This window comes from Mercenaria mercenaria, chromosome 8 (assembly GCF_021730395.1).
Source record: "Mercenaria mercenaria strain notata chromosome 8, MADL_Memer_1, whole genome shotgun sequence".
In the NCBI taxonomy this organism is placed as follows: domain Eukaryota; kingdom Metazoa; phylum Mollusca; class Bivalvia; order Venerida; family Veneridae; genus Mercenaria; species Mercenaria mercenaria.
This window is the reverse complement of record NC_069368.1, coordinates 23571851-23597854: the sequence shown is the minus strand read 5'-3', so window position 1 is coordinate 23597854 and position 26004 is coordinate 23571851. Positions and strand designations below refer to the sequence as shown.

Sequence of the window (26004 nt, the reverse complement as noted above, 5' to 3'; positions counted from 1 at the left end):
TCTATACTGAAAATCTATCCTATAACGTTGACTTTTTCGGAATTTTTTATCAATATTTTTGATCACAGAAATGCGAATTTACATAACTGCATGCCGTGTGAGCTATCCATACTGATATACAACCAGATGTTCTGTTTCGCAACATATTATACTTAATTAACTAAGCAAATGCAAATGAGATAGCGGTCAGATTAACCTAAAGATTTAGTACTTAATTATTAGACTGGTGTCTTAAATTGTCATTTCTTTCTGTACTGTTACATATTGTAAATACATGTGTTTTTAATTGCTGCAAGTAAAACTTTCCACAATGTCAGACTGCCTTAGTTCATTTCGTAGCTTGTACTCAAAAATAAACTTTCATTTAATAACCAGGCATCTCCGCATCGAAAGAAAGCCTAGAAGCAAAACGTTATTGTAACACTAAATGTTACAAATCGAGTTTTAAAAGCTGTTGATGAATCAAAATTATCTTATCTGGATACCTATAATTCACAATTTGAATGTTTTCAATTAAAATTTCATTCGCATATCACTGCTGAAAATGACTTTTATGATTTTAATTTATATGACTATATTTACATCATAGCTATGTTTTAATGAGGTTGGTTATTGATTCTGTTCATATTTGAGGTGATCGTGAAAATATTTTATCCAATAAATTCTTGCATTAAATATACGGACTCCCATTCCGTCCTTTCTATTCTTTTATGGATGATAATGACAACACTGTTTATTGGTGAGCATTCTCGCATACCAGAGCTCTACCATGGTTCTCCGGTTCGTGTCGGGTACCATGTCGAACATCTGATGAATCAGAATGATTGGTGATAAGATACGTTACCTTACGGGTAGATAAGGGGAGAAACTCGCATATCTAATATGTCTTATCAACGGTAAATACATGGTATTGTCCCTTGATGAAAGAAGACTTTAGTTTGACATGCTTCCACCTTAGTTACAAACACATATCAAACATAATGACCTTTTTATATCTCCACCTTTTTGTCTGTTGTTTTGTTATCGAACGAAATCTTCAATGTTAATGTAGGGATAACGCATGCTTTTTTGTTATAACATGTGCAGAATCCCAAGGGATTGGTTGTGTCCGAGTCCTGTAGGGCGAGGGTACTAACGATTCCCGAGGCATTCTGAAGATGTTATATCACGAAATGAAAATGCGCTAACGCTATTCTAGCGTAAAACGCATAAAAACTAATACACGACTATAGGCCTACATTCTCCCGCAACGTCATTATTTTTTAATCATTATTTTGAACTTACAGTACAATTATTATACATTAATTTTTCATACATTACTGAGGCTTTAAGGTCTAGTGAATCGCAAACTGTAGTTCTATATTCTCGTATTCATATTTAAATCTGTGTTGTTATATCTTCTCACATTTGTATATATAAAATATTCACAAGTTAAAAGGGTTAAAAACATCCGCTTTGTGAGTTCAGGGGCGGTAAGAGAGGACCGAGGGGTCAAGACATCGTTTGAACCCCGCAAGGTCAGGTTGGAGTACAGTTTGAGAAGGCAGGTGGTTCCACAACACAACAGTATAAGGGAAGAAGGAGTATTTGAAATAATTTGCTCAATAAAGTATTTATAAAGCAACAAATACAAATGTTTCCTAGAAAAAATGAGGTTAGGTTTTATATGAGAAGGTACTTTTAATCTGGAACAACTGATCACCTGCAGTACCTTTACTGCATGGTAGATCGTGGGCAAGCTCCGCTGGTAATTGCATAGTATTTTACTTTTCAGAATTGGACATTTAAAACGGGTTTGTTTCAGATTTTTGCAGTTCCGTACCAAAGTTGTTACCGGTCCGAAAAGGAAAGAGTTCCCCCCTTCGGATATAATACGGCAACTGGAAGATAGCCTATCCAAATTTTGAGATACATGTCCATAAAAGCTGTTTTTGAGGAAAGTTACACGAATAATATTTGCAAATTTTACTTTGGCAGTGTTTTCTTGCCATTTTGCACATATTAATTATGTAATTTGATTGACAACTTATGCTTACAACATGTACAGATTGTTTTGATTGTCAGTGTGAAGGGATTCGGACATGTCAGGTAATCGTCTAAAATATACCTAGATATAGATGATAGAGCTGTCCATTGAAATGTCATGGTAAGGAAGTGTAACTGTTAAAAACTCCTTACATGAAAGATTAGAATAATGATTAGCCTTACTTATTTGGCTTATCGGAATGACTTATTTTATGATCTGTTAATATTTTATAGTTGTCTTCCATCTGTAACAGTCTCAGGAAAAATGTGGAGCTTCAAACCTTGGACCTTCGACTTACCTTGCCAACACTTTACCAATTGAGCTACTGAGGCCATCCGATACGAGAATCGCTATACACCTTCCATTTTAATGTGAGACATTGGCACTCATGGCTAATAAAAATTTATTGTCTGCCGCAGACTGTTAGCCGAATTCAGATGCACACCCCAGCCAAACTGCTTGGCTCTTACGGACTCCAAGCGTGAGCATCCCGGACAAGCCCCCAAATGTAGCAGTCTCAGGAAAAATGTGCTGCCTCGACCTGGATTCGAACCTTGGACCTTCGGCTTACCGTTTCAGCGCTCTTTCAATTGAGCTACTGGGGCCATCCGATACAGGAACTGCTACACATCTAAGCCTTACCCATATCTGCATTCAGATAGCTATAAAAATAAATAGATCAGCAACTTGAAAGGCATATATAGAGCAAATCTCGCCAACATCACGTGGCAACTGAATGAGATCTCGTTTTACCGGTGTATGAAACAGACAGCAGAAGGATAGAAATTTGTGTTGTGAGAAACTTTCTATCAGATTGTTTGTTTATAATGGTAATGGTGTTTTTTTAAATGTTATTTGTATTTTCTTCGTGGGGAAGGAATGAATTTATGATTGGAAGTCAGAGAAATCAACAGTTGTCGTTTGAAAATCAGACCCGATTCGGTTTATTACGTGCCGGCCGTATCGCCAGTGTAATACTTTAATAAGCGTCTGTTGATTTGATCATAAGTGATCAAGTCAGCAAACACTTCAGTAAGATAACACGGTGACTTGAGCATATGCAAGATGATCTCGTTGCCATTCTGTGTATTTTATACTTCTTTGCTGCATTTTACTGTTAGAAAAACAAAAACATTAAAAAATCCAAAAAAGTCATAAAATACCGGTCAAGCTTACTTGCTCCAATAAATTAAAAGTAATATTCATGAAGAAACTTGGAATGGCTTGAATATAATCCATAATTTTAAAAAAGAGACTTAAATAAATATAAAACTTCGGAAATATGTGTAAAATAGGTGCGAGGAGACCTACCCTGACACTGGTTTCAATACACAGGGGACTGCCAAAGACACTAAATTTCAGAAACATAACACAAAATATTACATTAAAAAAATTTAGCAAGGCAATTTTATGCCTAATAATGTCAACATAAATTCATTATCAGAGATGTGATTGTTACAAATACATTGTACTTGTACAAGAAAATGTTCCCAACAGATTTCATTGGGGATTTCCTAACAGAAATATGCAGAATAAGTTTTTGATGTGACAGGACAGTGACAGTCAAAAGTGATCATGCTGTCCCAAAACATACTATCATTTGGACTAGATAATGATATAATTTTTCAACACAAGGTAATTTGCTTACAAGTTGTTTTAGTCTAGACATAATTCTGGCTACCAGAACTTAACTGACGCTATTTTTCTTTTTCTGATGGTTGCGTCCCTTAAGTCATGGCGTAATCCCATTTGATTACCTAATCAGTTTTGAACCGCAACATCTGCGCACTGATTCTCATGAGAAACGGATGACCTCATGCAAAGTTTTAAAATAGCACATGGTTATTTTTGAAAAACAAGATCAACATTTTGTATATTTATGAATTTTAATGAATTATAAATGTAATCATTTTCAACAAAGTTCATGAAAACATACCTTAGAAGGTTTAAATTTACAGAAAAGTTCAATAAATAACAATTCTATATGGCCTATTTGTTTTCAAAATGAAGAGTACCCTGATCAGGTCACAACTCAAATGGCGGGCAAAACAATGCAGACAGCGGTACCCATTTGAAACTTCTGTGTATATCTTGTGTTCTGAATTTGTTGCATGGTTTATTTTATGTCAGATCAAAAGAAAATTTGATAAGAAATATTTTAAAGTACAAGGTGAGTTTATGGCATTTCTTTTGAGGAACTTATAGCGTGACAGACTTCTAGCATGATTTCTGGTTGGGTTTCAATATGGGATTCATTTCAGCTAAGAGATCTGTGACAGTATATAAACAACTCTGAGGTGAAATGTTTTAGCTAGTCTAGACAATCCTGTTACCTGTGTAACACAGGCTTGTCATTTATAAGTGAGTTATCAAAATGGATATTGTTAGGTAAGTTATAGTCTCTATGCATTAGATAATTTATATTATAGTATCCTATGCATTAGATAATTCAACCTTTTTAAGTCAGTCATGTTAATATTCCATTTTGATATTTTGATCTTACATGGACTAATTACGAAAAAAGATCTGTCTAGTATTACTATTTTTCTTTTGTTACGCTCAAATTTAAAAAATGTAAATGTTTGATATTTTTTAGACCATTTTATAAAATAGGCACTAAATAAAAAGTATAGATTAAAATAAACTTTATCTTGCTTTTTAATTATGTCATCGTATGGACTTGGTCAGGTCAAGGTGAGATTATGTGTCAGGCAATAGCTCAGTTGTTAGAGCACTTGCCCTGTAAGCGAGGTGTACCGGGTAATACAACAAAATTTATTACCAAACAGTGTTTAACTTAAGGTAGTTCTACAAGTTTGGATCAGACATGTTTCTGCAATGTAGAATTTGATTAAACCATGATTTTTCAAAACTTCAGACTGGGCAAATAAGAAACATAGGGCCGTATGCTCGATTTTTTGGGGACTGAATTAAAGTTTTATGACCTAACACAAGTTTTCATAATGGGAGCCTATAGGAAAATAAATTTTGATAACATTTTCACAAATAGCATTTTTTCTACTATGTAGATTTTAATTAAATTTCTCACAGTCGTGAATAAACATATGGCCTATAATATGGCGAAAATATAATGTGTAGGTCTGTGTGCTTGTTTTTGAGATATTTGCTAATTATTAAAGACATCCATGCATTTCGATCTGATTTAAGATATGTTTTGGATGTATTTAACATGTCAGCTGTTTTAGAAAGGTAGTAACTTTGCCATTGTTATAATTAATTCACCTTATGCCATTAATTCATAAAATGATTTTCATTACCATATGCTGAGTCCAGGCTTTATTCTATGTTTTCAGCATAAATGATGATACGCCATTACTTCTGGTTCATCAAACGTGCAGAACTACCATAATATTTTCAATTTTACAATGAATAAAAAACTCAATCATGAAAATATTGCACATGATGTTTATGAGTGAAACTTATATTGGTTTTACACTGAAACAAATAAATTTTCTTTTTTAATCCCCATCCACAAATGGTGGGAGGTTATAGGAATGGTCTCTGTCCGTCCTTCCGTCCGTCCTTCCATCTGGCCGTAACACTTTCGTGTCTGCTCCATATCTTGTAAAGCCCTTGAAGGATTTTCATGAAACTTGGGTCAAATGATCACCTCATCAAGACGATGTGCAGAGCCCATGAGTCAGCTTTGTCGGCTCAAGGTTAAAGTCACAACTGCAGGTCAAAGGTTTTAGCCTTCTATTTTGTGTCCGGTCCATATCTCCTAAACCCTTTGAAGGATTTTAATGAAACTTGGGTCAAATGATCACCTCATCAAGACGATGTGCAGAACCTATGAGTCAGCCTTGTCGGCTCAAGGTCAAGGTCACAACTCAAGGTCAAAGGTTTGAGCCCGCTCCATATCTCCTAAACCCCTTGAAGGAATTTTATAAAACTTGGGTCAAATGATCACCTCATCAAGACGATGTGCAGAACCCATGAGTCAGCCATGCCAGCTTAAGGTCAAGGTCACAACTGAGGGTCCAAGGTTTGAGCCTTCCATTTTGTGTCTGCTCTGTATGTCCGAATTCCCTTGAAGGATTCATATGAAACTTGGGTCAAATGATCACCTCATCAAGGCGATGTGCAGAACTCATGAGTTAGCCATGCCGGCTCAAGGTCAAGGTCACAACTCAAGGTCAAAGGTTTGAGCCTTCCATTTCGTGTCCGCTCCGTATCTCCTAAACCCCTTGAAGGATTTTCATGAAACTTGGGTCAAATGATCACCTCATCAAAACGATGTGCAGAGCCCATGAGTCAAGGTCAAGGTCACAACTTAGAGTGAAAGGTTTGATCCTTCCATTTTGTGTCCGCTCTATATCTCCTACACCCCTTGAAGGATTTTCATCAAACTTAGGTCAAATGATCACCTCATCAAGGCGATGTGCAGAACTTATGAGTCAGCCATGCCAGTTCAAGGTCAAGGTCATAACTGAGGGTCAAAGGTTTGAGCCTTCCATTTTGTGTCTGCTCTGTATGTCCTAATTCCCTTGAACAATTCATATGAAACTTGGGTCAAATGATCACTTCATCAAGGCGATGTGCAGAACTCATGAGTCAGCCATGCCGGCTCAAGGTCAAGGTCACAACTCCAGGTCAAAGGTTTGAGCCTTCCATTTTGTGTCCACTCTGTATCATCAAAACGATGTGCAGAACTTACGAGTCGGCCATGATGGCTCAAGGTCCAGGTCACAGCTTAGGGTCAAAGGTTTGAGCCTTCCATTTTGTGTCCACACTGTATCTCCTAAACCCCTTCAAGGATTTTCATCAAACTTGGGTCAAATGATCACCTCATCAACAATTCATGAGTCAGCCATGTCAACTCAAGGTCAAGGTCACAACTCAAGGTCAAAGGTTTGAGCTCTGTATCTCCTAAACCCCTTGAAGGATTTTCATGAAACTTTGGTCAAATGATCACCTCATCAAGACATTGTGCAGAATTCATGAGTCAGCCATGTCAGTTCAAGGTCAAGGTCACAGCTTAAGGTCAAAGGTTTACCCTTTCACTATCCATAGCATTGGCGGGGGATTTAGCTGTCTTTCAGACTGCCTTGTATTTTATGTATTTTCAATGGTTTTGATTAAATTATACCCGATTTACCAGCACAGCTATGTGTATTGTGTCACAAAGTCAAAATATGGTACCTTATTGTTCGTATTGATATTTATATACTCACTGTACACCTATATTATTGAAGTATATTTTACATAGAATTTCTAATTATTTATAATTCGTATTCTTTTTCATTTGAGTGTAGTTCTGTACCAGTGGAAAATAAAAATGATATTTTCACTGCATTGAAACAGTGAAAATATCAGTTTTATTTCACTGCATGATCATTTATTGCTGATTATATTTCAGCATGTTCACCGCAAATCTTGAAATAAAAGCTGTAATTGAAAAGCAAATAAAATGGTCTGACAATTAATGCACACACTAAGCTGACAGAAGACAATTAATCTTTACATCATGTTTGTTTTAACAGTTTAACATTCTTTTCTGACAAAAGAAGATATATTGTTTAACGTGGAAAAACAAACAATACATGTACACAAAGTAAGAATGCAAATTTTATTTATAAATATAAAAATATGACCTTGTTAAAAGCATTTTAAAAGCACATAACATATACACAAAAAGTCATACAGTTTATATTTGAAAGCAGTTTTATACATGTAGCACCTTTCATGATGAAGCATATTTAATGAATAACAGTACATTTTAAATAAATAATGGCTATAATAACATAATTATGATTAGATGTTTTGCAAGCCTGCTTAACCCTATATTTGTCATTTAAGTTGTATTTCAGTCAAAATTGATGAATCCACCACCTGTTTCATCCACAAAATAAACAAACCATTGTGTTGATGAACTATCTAATAACTAAATGTAAACAATAATTTGAGCCGTGCCATGAGAAAACCAACATAGTGGCTTTGCGACCAGCATGGATCTAGACCAGTTTGCGCATCAGCGCAGTCTGGTCAAGATCCATACTGTTCGCTTTCAAAGCCTAATGGAATTAGAGAAACTAATAGCGAACAGCATGGATCCTGACCACTGACTGCTCTTCACCTCTCTATCATAATCAATAATAATTACTTGTTTTTAAAAACACTACATGTACTTGAATGTGTATTTTTGTAATATTGTTTCTTGTGTATTTTTCTCCCTCACTTTTTCACTTGTCTGATTTTTGCATTTTGAAAAAAATCTCTGAGCTATGTTGTCATATTGCTTGATCCTTGGCATTGGTAAAGATTTTTGTTGAGGTCCACTTTTTCTTAAAAACTATAAGAGCTATAACTTTGATACTTAGCACACTTTTTTGTCATCATTAGATGTGTAAGTGGGCCTATAGCCATACCCCTCACTTGCATTTGATTTGAAATATGGCCATTACTAGTATTGTACTAAGAAAATTTGAATTTCTTGGATAATTTTTAGCTCACTTGAGCCAAAGGCTCATGGTGAGCTTTCGTGACCGCTCAATGTCCGTCATGTGTCGTCTGTCATCCGTCAGTCAACATTTTCTAAAAAAATCTTCTCTTAGAAAACCACTTGGCAGAATTACACCAAACTTCACAGGAATGGTCCTTGGGTGGTCCCCTTTCAAAACTGTTCAAAGAATTCAATTCCATGCAGAACTCTGGTTGCCATGGCAACCAAAATGAAAAAATTAAAAAATCTTCTTGTCCAAAACCGCAAGGCATAGAGCCTTGATATTTGGCATGTGATGTCATCTTATGGTCCTCTTTCAAGATTGTTCAAATTTTGCCCCTGGGGTGAAAAGAGGCCCCGCCCTGGGGGTCACAAGTTTTACATAGACTTATAGCTTTACATAGACTTATATAGTAAAAAAAACTTTAAAAAATCTTCTTGTCTAAAACTGCAAGGCCTAGGCTTTTGATATTAAGTATGTTGCCTTTCCTAGTGTTTCTCTACCAAAATTGTTCAAATTATGTCCCTAGGGTGAGAAGAGGCCCTGCCGTGCGGGGTACCAAGTTTAACATAGACCTATATATAGGAAAAGAAAATAATGGTCTTTTTTTCTGAAAGTTTAAGGCATAGGGCTTTGATATTTGGTATGTAGCATTGCCTGGTGGATCTCTAACAAGTTTGTTCAAATTATGTCCCAGGGGTGAAAAGAGGCCCCGCCCTGGGGACCACTTGTTTTAATTATGAGTTATATAGAAAAAAATACTTCAAAAATTATCAGATCATATTTCCTAGACTGTTTAATTATAATTACCTGATGACACCAAGCGATTAGGGATCACTTGACTGTGACCTTGACCTACTGACCTACTGTCTTGTTTTTTAAGATACAGCCTTGAAATTTGGGTGACATGTACAGTTTTACACACCGATCTTAAAACTGATTTTCAGTTACAATGAATGTAACCTACTGACCTACTGTCTTAATATTTTATTTGAAACATGTGGCTCATATTACTCAGGTGAGTGATCTAGGGTCATCATGACCCTCTTGTTTTCTTTAGATCCACTTTTATTGAATACTATAAGAGCAGTAGCTTTGAAAGTTTGCAGACTTGTTAATCATCCTAAGATGAGAGTATTGGCCAAGAACTATAACTTACTTGCATTTTGTCAAAACTATAGCCCTTCTCATGCTTAGAAAATCGGAATTTCTTGGTTAAAGTTTTTGTTTAGTTGCACTTTACTTGAATACTTTAAGAGCAAATAGCTTAGAAAATTGGAATTTCTTGGTTATATTTTTTCTTAAGAAAAAGCATTTGTTTTTGCAAATATATAGGAATTTTGAATATGATTAGAATTTTCTTATCATGAAGTATACAGTAAGTGACCTTTTCATTTAATTCTTTGGTGATGGTTCTTTAAAAATCTTCTGGCTTTTTATACTTTCAGGTATCATGTGTGACTGGTTGCTAGGAAACAGCAGTTAATACAACTCACGGTGTTGTGGATTTCAAGACATGGGTTGAGTTTGACCATTAATATTGCATAGGTGTCTTAACTTGCAAGAAATAATGAGAAATGAATACAGCGATTCCATTGATTTGTTAAGTGGTCACAGATAAATGCGTACGATCTGAAATGTACTGGTACATTTTGCGAATTATGATATCTGTTTGAAATGGAATATCATGATGTGTTATAGTGAAGTTATCTTATATAAGCTGGATATTGATCGATACAGAGCAGCTTTTTATGAAGAATTGCAGGGTTATTACTGCTATGTCATTTAACAGAAAAAAAATAGGATACTTGTTGATAAACAGTCTTAAGTGTGATAACTACTATATTAAGATAAAAACATGAAGATCTGGAAGCGCTATCTGGTTTTTGGAATATTTACAACATTAGTAACGTCAATAGTGACATTCTATCTGTATAGACACGTGAAATTAAAATACGGATACAAATCCCGAATCATTGACAGACTTGATGAAATCCTTTCGTTTAATTCCAATCCGTCTGCCATTTTTTATAACCTATATGAACGATCTCCACTGTACGAAGAACTGAGAAGACTAGACCGGAAGGAGATATCGAGTGATGTTGCGAGGAATTTTTTGATGAAACCGGAAGTAGTTAGAAACCTTCAAACCCATGCAATAAATGTTGGACTCAGTGATTTGCTGCCTTTGAACAGACCTGTCACAGACTCGAGACCACCTGGGTATGGATAGTTTTTCATTTCACCATTTTGGAAGTTTATTGAAATGTACATTAGAATGAGCATATTCTGATCATAATTTCAATACTTTAAACGCTGAGATTATGAAATATAATGATACATATGAGCCATGCCATGAGAAAACCAAGGTAGTGGCTTTGCAACCAGCATGGATCCAGACCAGCCTGCGCATTAGCGCAGTCTCGTCAGGATCCATGCTGTTCGCTTTCAAAGCCTATTGCAATTAGAGAAACCATTAGCGAACAGCATGGATCCTGACCAGACTGTGCGGATGCGCAGGCTGGTCTGGATCCATGCTGGCTGCAAACCCACTATGTTGGTTTTCTCATGGCGCGGCTCAATTATAAAGATATAATTTTGGATTATAGGGATAGTATTTTAATAATAGTTCAGCAGTATCTCTTGTTTACTTCATACACTATTACAGTAGCAAAACTATTATAAAACAGCAAAACCCTATGTGTTAACAATCATTTCGGAATTTTAAGTTCAGAATAAGGAAAAAAAACCATACTTTTTTGGCTTTGGGACTGCCTCCTTTTACTGGAGGTAGCTTTATAGGGGAAAAAGCCCTGAGAATGATCATTACTGCAGGTTCAGCTGTATTCACTTTCTATTACAGATGTTCTAAGATAAAGTACCCAACAGATTTACAGACTGTAGGCATAGTAATTCCCTTCCACAATGAATGGCCCTCCGTTCTGCTGAGGACTATATTTAGCATCATTAACAAGACTCCGAAACATTTACTGAAAGAAATTGTTCTTGTCGATGACTGTAGTAACTTACGTAAGTACTACCATGGCAGTTTGTTTGTTTGTTTTCGGTTTTTCAAGAGTTTTACAGTTATGCAATGGGTGGACAAGTAATCAAACTACAGTTCTTCAATTCTGATCAGTTATTAACCTGTCCTCCATAGTAACTACCAATTTCTCCCCATGAATCGGAGATGGAAGAAGAACTTTTTTTGAAAGAATGTCTTCTATCAAATCATCAAGGAGAACATAATTATGATGAAGGACATACTTTTTGTGGAAGCTCAGTTTGAAGTACTGCCTTATTTTTTGCAAAGCCATTTCTCAAATTGTGCATGTTTCATTCATTTCACAAGGGAAGAGGCTATCTAATAGGTAGAGGTTTGGCATACATATTACAAAATTGAACAGTTGAACACAAAAATTCTTGTAAATATGAAATAATAAGCATATATTGATTGCACGTTTTCATCTGCAGTGTAGGTAAAAGATGAATAAATTCATAATAAATCCAGGCAAAATGTAATCCATTGATAATCTTAAATAAAATTGGCTTTTCTGTTAGTAATGGTATAGCTTTGAATCAAGTGCCAGTTTTGGTAGTATATGTAGAGTAAATTTCTTTTTGTTGAAGACAGAATTTTACAAAATTACTTGTATCAATAATAATAAGTATACAAAATTGAGTGTTTTCCTGTTCTTATTCATTTGTACACTTGTGTTTTCAAAAATTGTAGACATTGTGTACCAGCATATAAAATAAAAGTTAAAAAAAATCAGTAATGTTACGTCATTTATGGAAATCCTATTATATTTTGCAGCCAGCCTCCAAGCACACTTCCAGGGCCTGTTAGAAGAATATTTTCCAAAAGACCTCGTCAAACTTAAACGTCTGAAGAGTAGATCTGGCTTGATCGTTGCAAGAATGGAAGGACTGAAATTTGTCACGGCGGATTGTGTCTCATTTTTTGACAGTCATATGGAAGTCAATGAAAACTGGTGAATATTTGAGCCACGCCATGAGAAAACCAACATAGTGGCTGTGCAACCAGCATGGATCCAGACCAGCCTGCGCATCCGCGCAGTCTGGTCAGGATCCATGCTGTTCCCTTTTAAAGCCTATTGGAATTGGAGAAATTATTAGTGAACAGCATAGATCCTGACCAAACTGCGCGGATGTGCAGGCTGGTCTGGATCCATGCTGGTCGCAAACCCACTGTGTTGGTTTTCTCATGGGGCGGCTCATTTAAAGCAGCATGCCTCTAGATTTATGTCAAATGTTTTGAAATTTTTAGTTTGTAATTACAGTGATTCAGTAAGTGTAAGGAAAATTTAATTTTTATTAACACTAGTAGTCCTAGAATAACAAGGAAACTCTCAAAAAAGCATTAAACCACATTGTCAAAATTAAATATAAAAAGGAGGGAAATTTAGGTGTACTTTACAACATACAAATAGAAATATCTACTTAAATAATACTGGTTAATAATTTATGATTTTTCATATCAATCAGTGCCATCTGTTTAAAAAAAGGTCCATTTGGTGTTATGTCTCTTTAACTGATTCCTTCAGCTGTAGGAAAACCAAATAGCTACATAATCCAGACATGGTATAAAGCAAGATTTAGTTAGCATTTCCTATGTTATTTTGAGAATCTAGCAGTTGCAGTTCAGATGTTTAATTTAAAATGTCAAGGAATTTCTCTCTCTCTCTCTTGATATATAGCCTTGGATTTGAATTTTCTTTTCTTTCAAAAATACAGGTTGCCCCCACTTCTAGCAGAAATCAAGAAAAATCCAAAAACGGTTTCCATGGCACAGTTGGATTATATTAACAAAGAAACGTTTGCATACGAGTTTGAACCAGGGTATAAAACACGATACGGATTCGATTGGAGACTTGTATTTTTTGAGACGTACTTCCGAGCAGATACCTTGAACGGGAAGAGTGCTACTGATCCCTTACCGTAAGATTTAAATATTAGTGTTTAGATTTGTCATGAGTTTCAATATATGTCTTAAAGGCATCAAAAATCAGAAAACTGAAATTTCAGTATAACTTGAAACATACACCTGTATAAGTCGTTAATTTTTTCGATGTGGACATTCAGTAGAACTTGAAAATACACCTGTATAAGTGGTTAATTTTACAATGTGGAAATCTTTTGATTTTTATTGCAAACTGAAAAGTATTTGCAGAATTAAAAGTTAACATAAATTAAAGCAAAATGAACCTTTAAATAGAATAATTGTGACAAGGGAAATAATTAACTTATTGCGAAAATGCCATTTTCAAACTAAGCCGATCATATGACAAATTTTGCTTCTAGTGAGACACACGGATTTCATACCTTTTTACTGGCCTTATATTTTTCACAAACATTTCCAAAGGTAAAACATCGTCTATAAGCCATTCGCATAAGTTTTTTTGACACAGATATATTCACTTAAATGATATATATTTTGAATTTAGGTTGACTGTTTGAAGGCTAGATAGAGCTTTTGCAAGCATTCTTCATATGCATCTGAATTTTGTTAGGTCACCTAAACCGAAGTGCTCAAGACGAGCTATTGTGATCACCATGTGATTGTTGTCTTTGTCCATCATGCGTCGTCAAAACTTTGATTGTTAACACTCTAGAGGTCACAATTTAAGTCCATTCTTAATGAAACTTTGTCAGAACATTATCCTCAGTAAAACCTTGGATGAGTTTGTTAATGTTTTATCTGGGGTCAAAAACTAGGTCACTTGGTGAATTGTAAGGAAAACCTTTTTTAAGCTCTAGAAATCTAATTTTCTACGTCATCTTTATGAAACTGTGTCAAAATGCTTGTCTCTATAAAATCTAGTAGGTTACCTGAGGTAAAAAACTAGGTCACAGGTCAAATCATAGAAAATCCTTGTTAACACTCTGGAGTCCACATTTTCTGTTTGATGGTCTTAAAACTTTTTCAGAATTATCTGAAATCTATTTAAGTTCTAAAATGAATTGCTTGAGGTCAGACAGTAGGTCACTAGGTAAAATCTTGGAAAAACTCTGTTATCACTAGAGGTCACATTTTCTGTTTTACCTTCTTTATGTGAGGGACATTGTGAATAATGCAAAAATTAAACCCTCGAGAATATTTCTACTTTTACAGTAGTTAAATTCAATACATTTGATTATGATTTTCTATCATTGAAGTAGATATTTAAAAATAAGATATTTTAGTGAAAGATGGGCATTGGCTGTCTTTAAGTATAAAATGTATTATTTTGAAACATAGTGATAGAAGTGGCTGCCATTTGTAAATGCACACCTCGAAAATACTTATATACATAGATAAGGGACAGTTGAAGTTTTATTATGATACAGCGGTGTTGTGATGGTAGGACCAGGGGCTGTAGTTAATGTTCAGTACTTCAAAGATCTTGGAGGGTTTGATACAGGCATGACAATCTGGGGAGGAGAAAATCTGGAGTTTCCATGGAGGGTAGGTGGCTGAGCTTAGTTTTAGCTGTATGAAGTTAAATCATTGTGTTTATTTTATTGACTCATTTTTTAGTGTACATGGGGGGCCTTCGTGGCGGAGTGGCTAAGGTCGCCAACTTCAAATCACTGGCTTATGGAATGTTGATGGATCTACCCAGTTGCCAGCCCTGATTTTGTTTGGAATGTGAATTTGGCCTGTATGGAGCTGTCTTGGAAGTAATTTGCAGAAAGGTTTGTCTCAGTAGGAGACATTGTGCTTGTCATCTTCAAGGCCCAGGCTTCCATTTCAAAGATCAAGGTCACACTTGGGCCAAGGGTCACAAGATCTCAGAAATATGATAATGGAAGAGTTAGATAAAACTGCCGTTTTGCACCTTGTTGACACATTATAGGCCAGATGTCTTATCAGTTTTTGCACAGAATGGATGTAGCAGTAAGATCTCAGAAAAGTCTGTAATGTGCAAAATACTTCTACATGTATTATAATAACTTCACCAGGGTTTTTTCCCTTGACTTATTTCCCTTGACAGCTAAACCTGTATGATTATGTTAAAATTAGAAATACATGTTTGAAATCACATGAAATCTACAAACATGAAATGTCATATGCAGATTAAAAGTTATGTTATATCACTTAATTCGAATGACACTGCAGTAATTTAACATGCATAATTTAACATGCATGTATGCATTATTGTTATTAGGTATGGATGTGTGGGGGGCAGATGATACATGTTCCTTGCTCAAAGATTGGACACATTGCACGATCACAGCCATACCATTTTCCCAATGGCAGACAGGACACAGAAAACCATAACTACAAACGAGCAATAGAAGTCTGGATGGACGATTACAAACAATACGTATACGAGGCTAATCCTTTTATGAAGGTATGCTTAAACAAAAACTATAGTAGTTGGCTTGTGATGACAATTAGTAATGTCTGTTTGATTACCTGTTTGAGATTTTGGCATTCTCTGGTTTTAAGGTAGTGGAGCTATAATTGCAGTCTTTGCAATGACATATTTTCAGCTTGACTGTTCAAATAATACGTAGAGCTTTTGGACTCAGCTGTGCGTTGGCGTTCCGATTTGGTTAAGCTTTTGTATGTAAGGTGGTATCTCAGTAACCACAGTTGGGAATGGATTGAAAATTTTCACACATATGTGATAAACTGACTTACATAGCCCGTATAGCCAATTAGGGTTGCCTGTTTGAAATACACCTAGACAGGACGGCATGACATTGTGTATGACCTTATATGCAATTATATGTGATTGTCATTGCTTGCATAGGTGACAGTCTCTGATTGTAAACCTACAGTTTATAAGGTGTTAGAAGTAACTTGGATTGTTTTCTCACATACGTTGTACTAATTACTTGGCGGAATTAAAGAACATTTTAGAAAAAGTGATCATTAGTCATAATAACTATGAATCTTCGAGTAGCTTAAAGATACTCTCAATGTCTTACCTTGATTATTGTGCCCCACTTCGAAGAAGGATTTGCAGACTGATGTTGGTCAGTTGGTCTGTTGTGTCGGTTCATAGACCAGTCAGTTTCCAGATGATATCTCACATACCCTTGGGACTAGGATCATGACAATTGATTGGGAGGTTGCTCATGGCCAGTAGATGACCCCTATGGATTTTAAGGTTAGTAGGTCAAAGTAACATTGACCCGGAACAATTAAATGGCTTATGGACGATAGCTTGCAGGTGCTTGGGCCTAGGATCACGAAACTTCATGAGGAGGTTGATCATGACAGCATATGACCCCTATTGATTTTGAGGTCAGTAGGTCAAAGATCAAGGTCACAATGAACTGGAACAGTTAACCTGATGATAACTCAAGAATGCTTTGGCCTAGGATCATTAAAGTCAATAGGGAGGTTGGTCATGACCAGCACATGACCCATATTGATTTTGAGGTCAGTAGGTCAAAGGTCAAGGTCACAGTGACCAGATGCAGTTAAACCGTTTCTGGACGATAACTTGAGAAAGCTTGGGCCTAGGATCACGAAACTTGATAGGGAGGTTGATCATGACCAGTGGATGACTCCTAATAGTCAAGGTCACATTGACCATGAACAGTGGATCACATTTTATATGGAGGTCACTTATGACCTGTAATCAGTGATTTATGGTCAGTACGTTAAATGTCCAGTGCACAGTGACCAAATAATTTCTGTTCTTTGTGCAGTTATTGAATGCATCGCATCTGGGGTGGGGGGGGGGGGGGGGGTGTTTCGTGTTCTATGAGCTCCTGCTTCTTTGTAAAATAGCAGTTTGAGTTTGTTTCAAATTTTGTGCATTCATGTTGAGTTAATGTTTTAAAAATTCTGTTACATGAAATGTGCTTTCTTTGTATATGCTTTAGAGAACACAGATCTAAAGTATTATCTTAAACAATACACTGTATGTATCACCATTTTAGTCTTGTATTCCAGAAAAGGCCAAATGTTTTAATGCTATGGTGTTAATAAATAATAAAATATTTCATTTCACCTGTTCTCTCTTTACCTTTTTAGCTCAACTGAGCATTGTTTAGGTGAAGTATTGTGGTCACTAAATGTCTGTTGTCTTGTCCACAGTTAACTTGTCTGTACAATCAAGGCTAAAATTTTGACAAAATGCTTTAGTCTATCCGTCAGTCTAGACAGGACTGCAAGCAACTTAAAATTGCTAGTTTGAACCCTGATTGGTGTATTGAATTAATAGAAAATGATATATGTTTGGTACAAAAAAAAGACTTTGTTAGTTGCGTCAGTTTACAGCTTTTTTGCAGAAAAAATAAAAATTGTTGTATTTAAAAATCTAATCTCTCATCTTTTAGGTGTTTCATATTTTTAGCTCACCTGAACCCCTGAGCTATTATAGTTATTGTGTATTATATTAGTATTGGTGGCTGGTTTGGCATCCATTGTCCACAGTTTTACATAAACATCTTTTCATCGGTAACTACTCATCAGAATAACACCAAACTTGGTCTTCAGTATCCTGGCAAGGTGCTGGCCCTGATTATTTTTGACTTTTTATAGGGGCAGAAAAGCATTAGAAATATAAAAAACCTTAAAACAACTTCTTCTCATAATCTGCTTGATAGATTATCAACAATGGCATGTTTATAAGGTCCTCCTTCAAATTTGTTCAACTAGTTCTGCTTGGCCTCTTTCAGGGTCTGCTATACCCCAAAAATAGGAAAACAACTTTCCTCATGAACCACATGATGAATGTTTACAAAACTTTGTCCGAAGTGTCCCAGTATGGTTGTATCTCAAGTTTGTTCAAACGGTTTTACTTTGTCTCTTTTAGAATTAGTAGAGTCAAAAAAAGAAATACCTCTAAAAAACTTTTTCTCATGGACCACATGATGGATCTTCACCAAACCTGGTCTGTAGCATGTCTGTAAGGTTCTCTAATGCTTATTCAAATGGTTTGTTTTCCCCCATTGGCCATTTTGTCAAAAAATAGGGTAATGTGTAATCAACTGCTATTTTGACTGCTTGATGTTGTCTACCTTGATACATTAGTTTTATATTCATGCTCTAATAGTCAAGAACAGGTGAGTGACTCAGGGCCATCATGGCCGTATGGTTTTATAGAAACAGATTTCAGGGTTTCATTGACTAAGCTTCATTATGTAAAACATCATACTCATTGTGTTGTTCAGCCAAACTACCAGAAGTATATGGACTGACATTATAAATTTACTATGTACTTTAAGTGAATTTAAATTATTTTTTACAGTCAGTTGATGAAGGTGACCTGACAGAAAGATTTGAACTGAAGAAACGCCTACAGTGTAAACCATTCAAATGGTTCCTTGACAATGTATGGCCAGAATTGTCAGCCTATAAAGAAAATAACCAGGCCTGGGGATGGGTAAGTTATCTTCTAACTTCAGGTCAAACCTAGAGGGGGCCTAATGGTTAAGGTCTCTGACTTCAAATTTGACTTGCCCCTTACTGATGTGGGGAATCAAGCCTCACTTTGGGTGTAGAATTTTTCATGTGAGAAAGCCATCCAGCAGGCTTACTGAAGGTCGGTTATTTTACCCACATGATGAAATAATTTCTTGGAGGAGCACCTGGGATCTTCCTCCATTACAAAAAGTTTGACCTATGATCTATAATTGTGTTGGTGTGTTGTTAAACCCAATGTGCACTAGACTGGATCATATTAGTATTTATGGGCATTTCTGGGTCAATTTTTATAACCAGACAGATTGTTTCAGTAGCATTGAAGTTGTGGGCCAAGAATTATTTAAAAATGGTAAAGATTCACTAGTACAGGTAAATTCATGAAATTTCCTGGGTATAATTATATTCTACATTTTTGTATAGTTTGTGGAATTTTTTGAATGAGTGTTTACAATCCAGATCTGTGCGAGTAATTAAATGTATAGGGGAAAGTATGAAACTTCTGTCAGTTGAATATTTGTGTTCTCTGTGCGAAGCATAACAATTGTTTGATACTATGTGTGTTGAATTTCTAAACATGAATGTTTTTGTTAGAAATCCAGAGTTTTTGATATATACATGTATCATCCTTTGCTTTGAAGATTTTTTATCAGTGTTTGGAAATCTCTGACTCATGTTTGGAAATCTCTGACTCGTGTTTATTTTTCCCATATAGGTAAAGAACAGTGCCACTAATTCAGACATCTGTCTGGACAATGATGACTTCCTGTTTTCTATACCTAACCCAGTCAAAGCTAAACCTTGCTCAGAAATTGTTGTTTACCAGGTAAGGACAAACTAAGCCGTGCTTAGAAATTGTTTTTAACCACATAAGGGCTTGCCTAACTTTGTCAAACTTTTCACAGATGATGTAAACCAAAATAAGGGCTTCCTTCACAGGGCAAAGCTAGATCTTGCTTAGAAATTGTTGTTTACCTGGTAAGGACTAACTAAGCCATGCTTAGAAATTGTTTTCAACCACATAAGGGCTTGCCTAACTTTGTCAAACTTTTCACAGATAATGTAAACCAAAATATGGGCTGACCTTATCAGGGCAAAACTAGATCTTGCTTAGAAATTGTTGTTACCAGGTAATGCCATACATAGACCATCAAAGCATAACATTCTTTACCAGGTAGGACTATGTATAACTCGGTCAGATTTAAACACTGCTAGAGATTGTTGTTTTCCAGATAAGAAATATCTAATTCAGTCAAAACTAAACCTTGTCCTTGCTCAGAAATTGCCTTTTACCAGGTATGGTCATTTATAACCTTGTCATGGCTAAACCTTGCTTAATAAAGTTGTTTTCCAGTTGAAAACACATTTACCTTTGTTAAAGCTATATCTTGAGTTAAAGAGTTGTTTACAAGGCAATTTTGTCAAGGGAACATTCCTAAGTGACAAGAAGCCAAACTTGATCAGTTCACATTCCAAAATTTTACTAACATTATGATAACATATTTCAGATGTTTTCACTTACTTCGGAAAATTTATTCCGGTCCATACTGCAGTGTGTGGTTGTGAAGGGAACATTCCTTAGCGACAAAATACCAACCTTAGAGGGGTGCTTTGAAGGTCCTGCAGAAACATGGACTCACAGTGGAGTGAGTATTACTATGAAAGAATGAGTTAGAAAGCTTGAGTAGGAAAATTATTTTGAGTTATGTTAACAGAGAGGATATTTAAAGCATGCAATAAGAAAGAAAAAGTGCAAAACACAAATAAGTACTACAAGTTAAGGTAGTTCTGCACGTTTGATAAACAGGAAATGATGGGGTAAATGTCACTTATCTGGAAAATGTAGAATAAAGCCTGAATTTAGCATACAAATATCTTAAAAATAAGCACACGGACCTATACATTTTATTTCACCACATTATAGGCCATATCTGTACTTACAGCTCTGAGAAGTTGCATTAAAATGTACATTGTAGAAAAATTTTCGTTCGCAAATTTGTTATGAAAGTTATGATTTCCCCATAGACTCCCATTATGAAAAATTGCATGAGGTCAAAATTTTTGTGCCTCTACCACTATGTGGAGGGGGCAGATAGATTAGGTCTTGTCTGCGCACGCGCCTGTCTGAAAAAAAGTTTGCTATTTTTGCTTGTGAACATGATAGAGACCACATTTTGCAATTAACTTTAATCAAACTTGCACACAACCTGTATTGGCGTAATATCTCGGTTCCTTTTGAAAACTGGCCAGATGCCATCAGGGGTTCCAGTGTTATGGGCCCTTAAAGGACCAAAATTTGCTATTTTTGGCTTGCAAACACAATAGAGACCACATTTTGCAATCAACTTTAATCAAACTTGCACAAAACTTGTATTGGCATAATATTTCAGTTCCTTTCAAAAACTGGCCAGGTCCCATCATGGGTTCCAGAGTTATGGACCCAAGAAAGGCCAAAATTTGCTATTTTTGGCTTGTGAACACGATAGAGACTTTGCAATCAACTTCAATCAAACTTGCACAAAACTTGTATTGGCAAGAGCCAAGATTTGTTAATTTTTTCCTTGTGAACATGATAGAAGTGACATTTTATATTTCATTTTAACCACACTTACACACAACTAAAGTCACAATAAGATCTCAGTTCCTTTTGAAAACCAGATAGATTCCATCATGGCTTCTGGAGTTATTGCCCCTGAAAGTGGCAAAATTTTCTTGTATGGCCCTTTCAGCCATATATAAGTTTCATTTATGCTTTGATTTGATACAGACTTGCACAGAATGATTATCTTGATGATTTCTAGGCTTGGATCGAAACTGAGTCATGTTAGGTCAAAAGCTAGGTCATAAGGTCAAATCAAAGGAAAGCTTGTAAACAACCCAGAGGCCACATTTATAGCCCTATCTTTATGAAACTTGGTCAGAATGTTTATCTTGATAATTTTCAGGCTGAATTTGAAACTGGGTCATATGGGGTAATAAACTAGTCACCCAGTCAAATCAAAAACACTCTTGAGGCCACATTTATGACCCTGTTTTCATGAAACTTGGTGAGAATGTTTATCTTGATGATTCTTAGGCAAAGTGCAAAACTGGGTCACATGGGGTCAAAAACTAGGTCACCTGTTCAAATCAAAAACTAGGTCACCTGTTCAAATCAAAAGAAAAGCTTGTCAACTCTCTTGTTCATTTGATGTGCAAAAAACTTGGTCAGAATGTTTGTATTTATGAAATATTGTATGAATTTTTATCTGGGTCATGTAGGGTCAAAAACTAGGTAACCAGGTCAAATCAAAGAATAAGCTTGTTTACACTTAATTAAGAGGCCATGTTGTTTGGTCCAGTCTTAATGAAAATTTGTCAGAATGTTTTTCTCCACGAAATCACTAGGTAAAACATGTTTACATTGTTATTGTGTGTTACTCAGGTGAGCGATTTAGGCCCATCTTTGCCCTCTTGTTTTAGCATATGACAGATTGTTATAAAAAAAGATTACACCTTTTGAAAATTGGTTCCTTGTTCTTAGAATTAGACTGGGAATAATGTCAGTTGACAGGTGAAATATTTGTAATTAAGAGAGTGCACTACAATAGATAAAAATAATTATGAAAAAGTGAGAGAGGTCCTATTTCTACATTTTGAATGTTTTAGAATAAGTATGAATAGTATAATTTTGTATTTTAAAAAAGAAAGAAAATCAGAAACTTATTCTTTACAGAATATGTAAACAGACACCAGAATATGTTGAATTCTTTTTCAGCCAGGACTGTTGAAACATGATTCATCCAACCTGTGTTTGGAACTCACCAAAACTCGCCAGCTTGTGATGAACTTATGTGATGAAAAGTCTCCATGGCAGAAGTGGACATTCACACATTACTCTCCGGCTCACAATAAACGCATTACTGCTTGAATACTCATAGTTATAATGCATGTATATGCAAAAGCAGATCTGATAACCACATTCTCAAGAGATATTTTTGTCGACATCCTTTTGCATAGGATTTTATTGTGGCAGCTGACCTTGTCCCTTTGAAATCAGAGCCATCAGTTTTCTTACTTTTGGTTTGGTCTGTTGCTCTGTTGTGGAGATAGGGTGTGGGGAAGTTGGTATAGCCACATTTGTTGTGGAAAGCGGAATTGTAAGCCAATTGGTTACAGAAGTAGAAAAATTCTATATGTTCAAACTTGGTGGTTAGAAAGTCCGCTTTATGTTTATTTTTGATATTTCAAAATTCCTTTAAGTAGAGGAATGTCTCTAAGAATTCTCCTGGGAATTCCAATATGCTGTTTTAAATAAGATGTCCCGATGGTGATAGCAGAAACCTGTGTGAGTGCTCCCCTTTGCATATTGAGTAATATCAACCATGATACAAATGGTTGTATTGTATATTGCATATTATTCGTTATTACAAATTCTATTTATCCAGATGACAACTTTTAAATTCCATACATTTACAATTGCTGCTCAGAAATTTTAGTTTGCATAATTATGCATATGCCAGTTTCTTACTCCTGTGCATTTGTATTTTCTTTTATGTTTTTTTGGGGATAATTTTTAGCTAATCTGATTTTTTGAGCGGTTGTCGGCGTCAGCGTCTGCGTCGGCGTTGCCTGGTTAAGTTTTATGTTTAGGTCAACTTTTCTCCTAAACTATCAAAGCTATTGCTTTGAAACTTGGAATACTTGTTCACCATCATAAGCAGACCCTGTACATCAAGAAACATAACTCCATCTTGCTTTTTGCAAGAATTATTGCCCCTTTTGGACTTAGAAAATCAGATTTCTTGGTTAAGTTTTATGTTTAGGTCAGCTTTTATCCTAAACTATCAAAGCTATTGCTTGAAAACTTGCAACACTTGTTCACCATCATAAGCTGACCCTGTACAGCAAGAAACATAACTCCATCCTCCTTTTTGCAAGATTTATGGCCCCTTTTGTACTTAGAAAATATCAGATTTCCTGGTTAAGTTTTATGTTTAGGTCAACTTTTTCTCTTAAACTATCAAAGCTATTGCTTTGAAACTTGCAACACTTGTTCACCATCATAAGCAGACCCTGTACAGCAAGCAACATAACTCCATCCTGCTTTTTGCAATAATTATTGCCCCTTTTTGACTTAGAAAATCATTTTCTTGGTTGAGTATTATGTTTAAGTCAACTTTTCTCATAAACTATCAAAGCTATTGCTTTAAAACTTGCAACAGTTTTTCACCATCATAAGTGGACACTGTACATCAAGAAACATAACTCTATCCTGCTTTTTGCAAGAATGATGGCCCTTTTTGGACTTAGAAAATCATGGGTAGGACAATATTTCTATTATATACAAAAAAAATCAGATGAGCGTCAGCACCCGCAAGCGGTGCTCTTGTTCAATGTGTTACTGCCCTTTGATTATTTGACATTAGTTAAACTATATATGTGTCCAGTCAGTGAATTCCACTTTTGTTCTTTTAATATGCAATAAATCATATTTCGGGGAGCATTCATCTATTTACTTGTTACGTTAAAGGTGGAAGTTGAAAGATTGTAAGGGTGGACAACAATTTATTATGACTTTTGTTTCAGGCAAGGTTCTTGCCAATAAACAGATCCGGGTAGATTATGGAAGGTTGGCTGTTTTACCATAGTGCAGCCCATGCCTTGGGTCCACAATCAAAAGTTTGACCATACGACCTAAATTACGTCAGTGTGACTATAAACCCCAAAAAGCAAGCAAAGGTTCATAAACAGTATGTGATACCAGCTGATATAAAGTTCAGTTTATTCACCTATTGCTTTTGTTATCCCCCGCCAATAAAATCGGGAGGGGTTATTGAAATGGCGTTGTCAGTCCATCCGTCAGTCCGTCCGCAACCATTTCTCAGTAACTACCTGGTAGAATTTCATGAAACTTGAAATAAACATGGACCAACATACTGCGATGATGTTTTTTTATCAAGTTTTTTTTTGATTGGTCAATTTCCCTTAGAGTTATTGCCCTTGATTTAATGAAAAATGTCCGTCCGCAGCCATTAGGTAGAATTTCATCAAACTTGAAATAGACAAGAACCAAGATACTGCGATGATGCCCTTCAAGTATTTTTTCAATTGGTCAATTTCCCTTAGAGTTATTGCCCTTGATTTAATGAAAAATGCACAAAAATGTCCGTCCGCAGCCATTTCTCAAGTTACTAGCAGGTAGAATTTCATCAAACTTGAAATAAATATGAACCAACATACTTTGATGATGCTGGTCATTTTCTTTTTTATTGGTCAATTTTCCATACAGTTATTGCCCTTTAATTGTTTAAAAATCCACAGATTTGTACATAACAAACCAACCAATTGGAAAAATTTCATTAAACTTCTTTCATTCTTTTCCAAGAACATTTATTATAAACATGTGAAGTTGTATACCCACACCTGGTCGCCACCTTGCTTTGGTCACACCCCCTCCCCCTCCCAACCCCCCCTCTTCCCCCCATTTTTTTTTTTTTTTCATTTTTTAATTTTCCATCAATATTTGTAATCAACATGTAAACTTTTGTACCCTCACCCCTCCCCCCCACCCCCAAAAAATCATTCATTTTCTGTTAATATGATTTTGACTAATGAAATTATTTGCTTCTTTGTAACATTCTTAACTTTTTGCTGGATATATTTTTTTGCCGTTCCTCACCACAGACCCTTTCGGCGGGGGATACCAATTCATCGAAATTGCTTGTTTTTGTTGGGTTTAACGTAGAAACTACCAGATTATAGGTCATATGGCAACTTCAGTGGTGAAGGAAGACCTCAGGTACCCCTCCATGCAATATTTCATCACTAGTGGGTACCTGTGTAGTACCACTGACTTTCAGTGAGCCAGCTGGATGGCTTGTTCATGTTCACATTTACATGTAATTCCATGATGTGCTTTTCTATTGTTGTGTATTTTCCATTGTTATTCAAAAAAATTACAAGCATTGTTGTAAAGATATTTACATTCCATTTTGATGTTTGTATGAAATATTAAGAGATATGAAAATTGTACTGTTTTGTCAGGAACTATTATGACCCTTTTTCCAAACCTGATATATATTTCTGAGACAGAAAGCTCACATCTGGTCACCTACAAACTGTGTAACCCTCTTATCTTGCTG

The 26004-nt window shown here is 35.7% G+C and overlaps 1 protein-coding gene across 1 annotated transcript; it reads left to right on the top strand.

Annotated features, from left to right (window-relative positions):
• The first annotated feature begins 1881 nt into the window (after positions 1-1881).
• On the top strand, positions 1882-22929 carry LOC123522876 (polypeptide N-acetylgalactosaminyltransferase 11-like). The gene is made up of 11 exons (XM_045300363.2): positions 1882-2088; positions 9939-10713; positions 11354-11520; positions 12308-12485; positions 13249-13452; positions 14842-14959; positions 15663-15848; positions 18708-18842; positions 19596-19706; positions 20389-20526; positions 22638-22929. Exons 2-11 carry the CDS (start codon positions 10349-10351, stop codon positions 22788-22790), a joined length of 1755 nt encoding a protein of 584 aa, XP_045156298.2. The 5' UTR covers positions 1882-2088; positions 9939-10348; the 3' UTR covers positions 22791-22929.
• The last annotated feature ends 3075 nt before the right edge of the window (positions 22930-26004 follow it).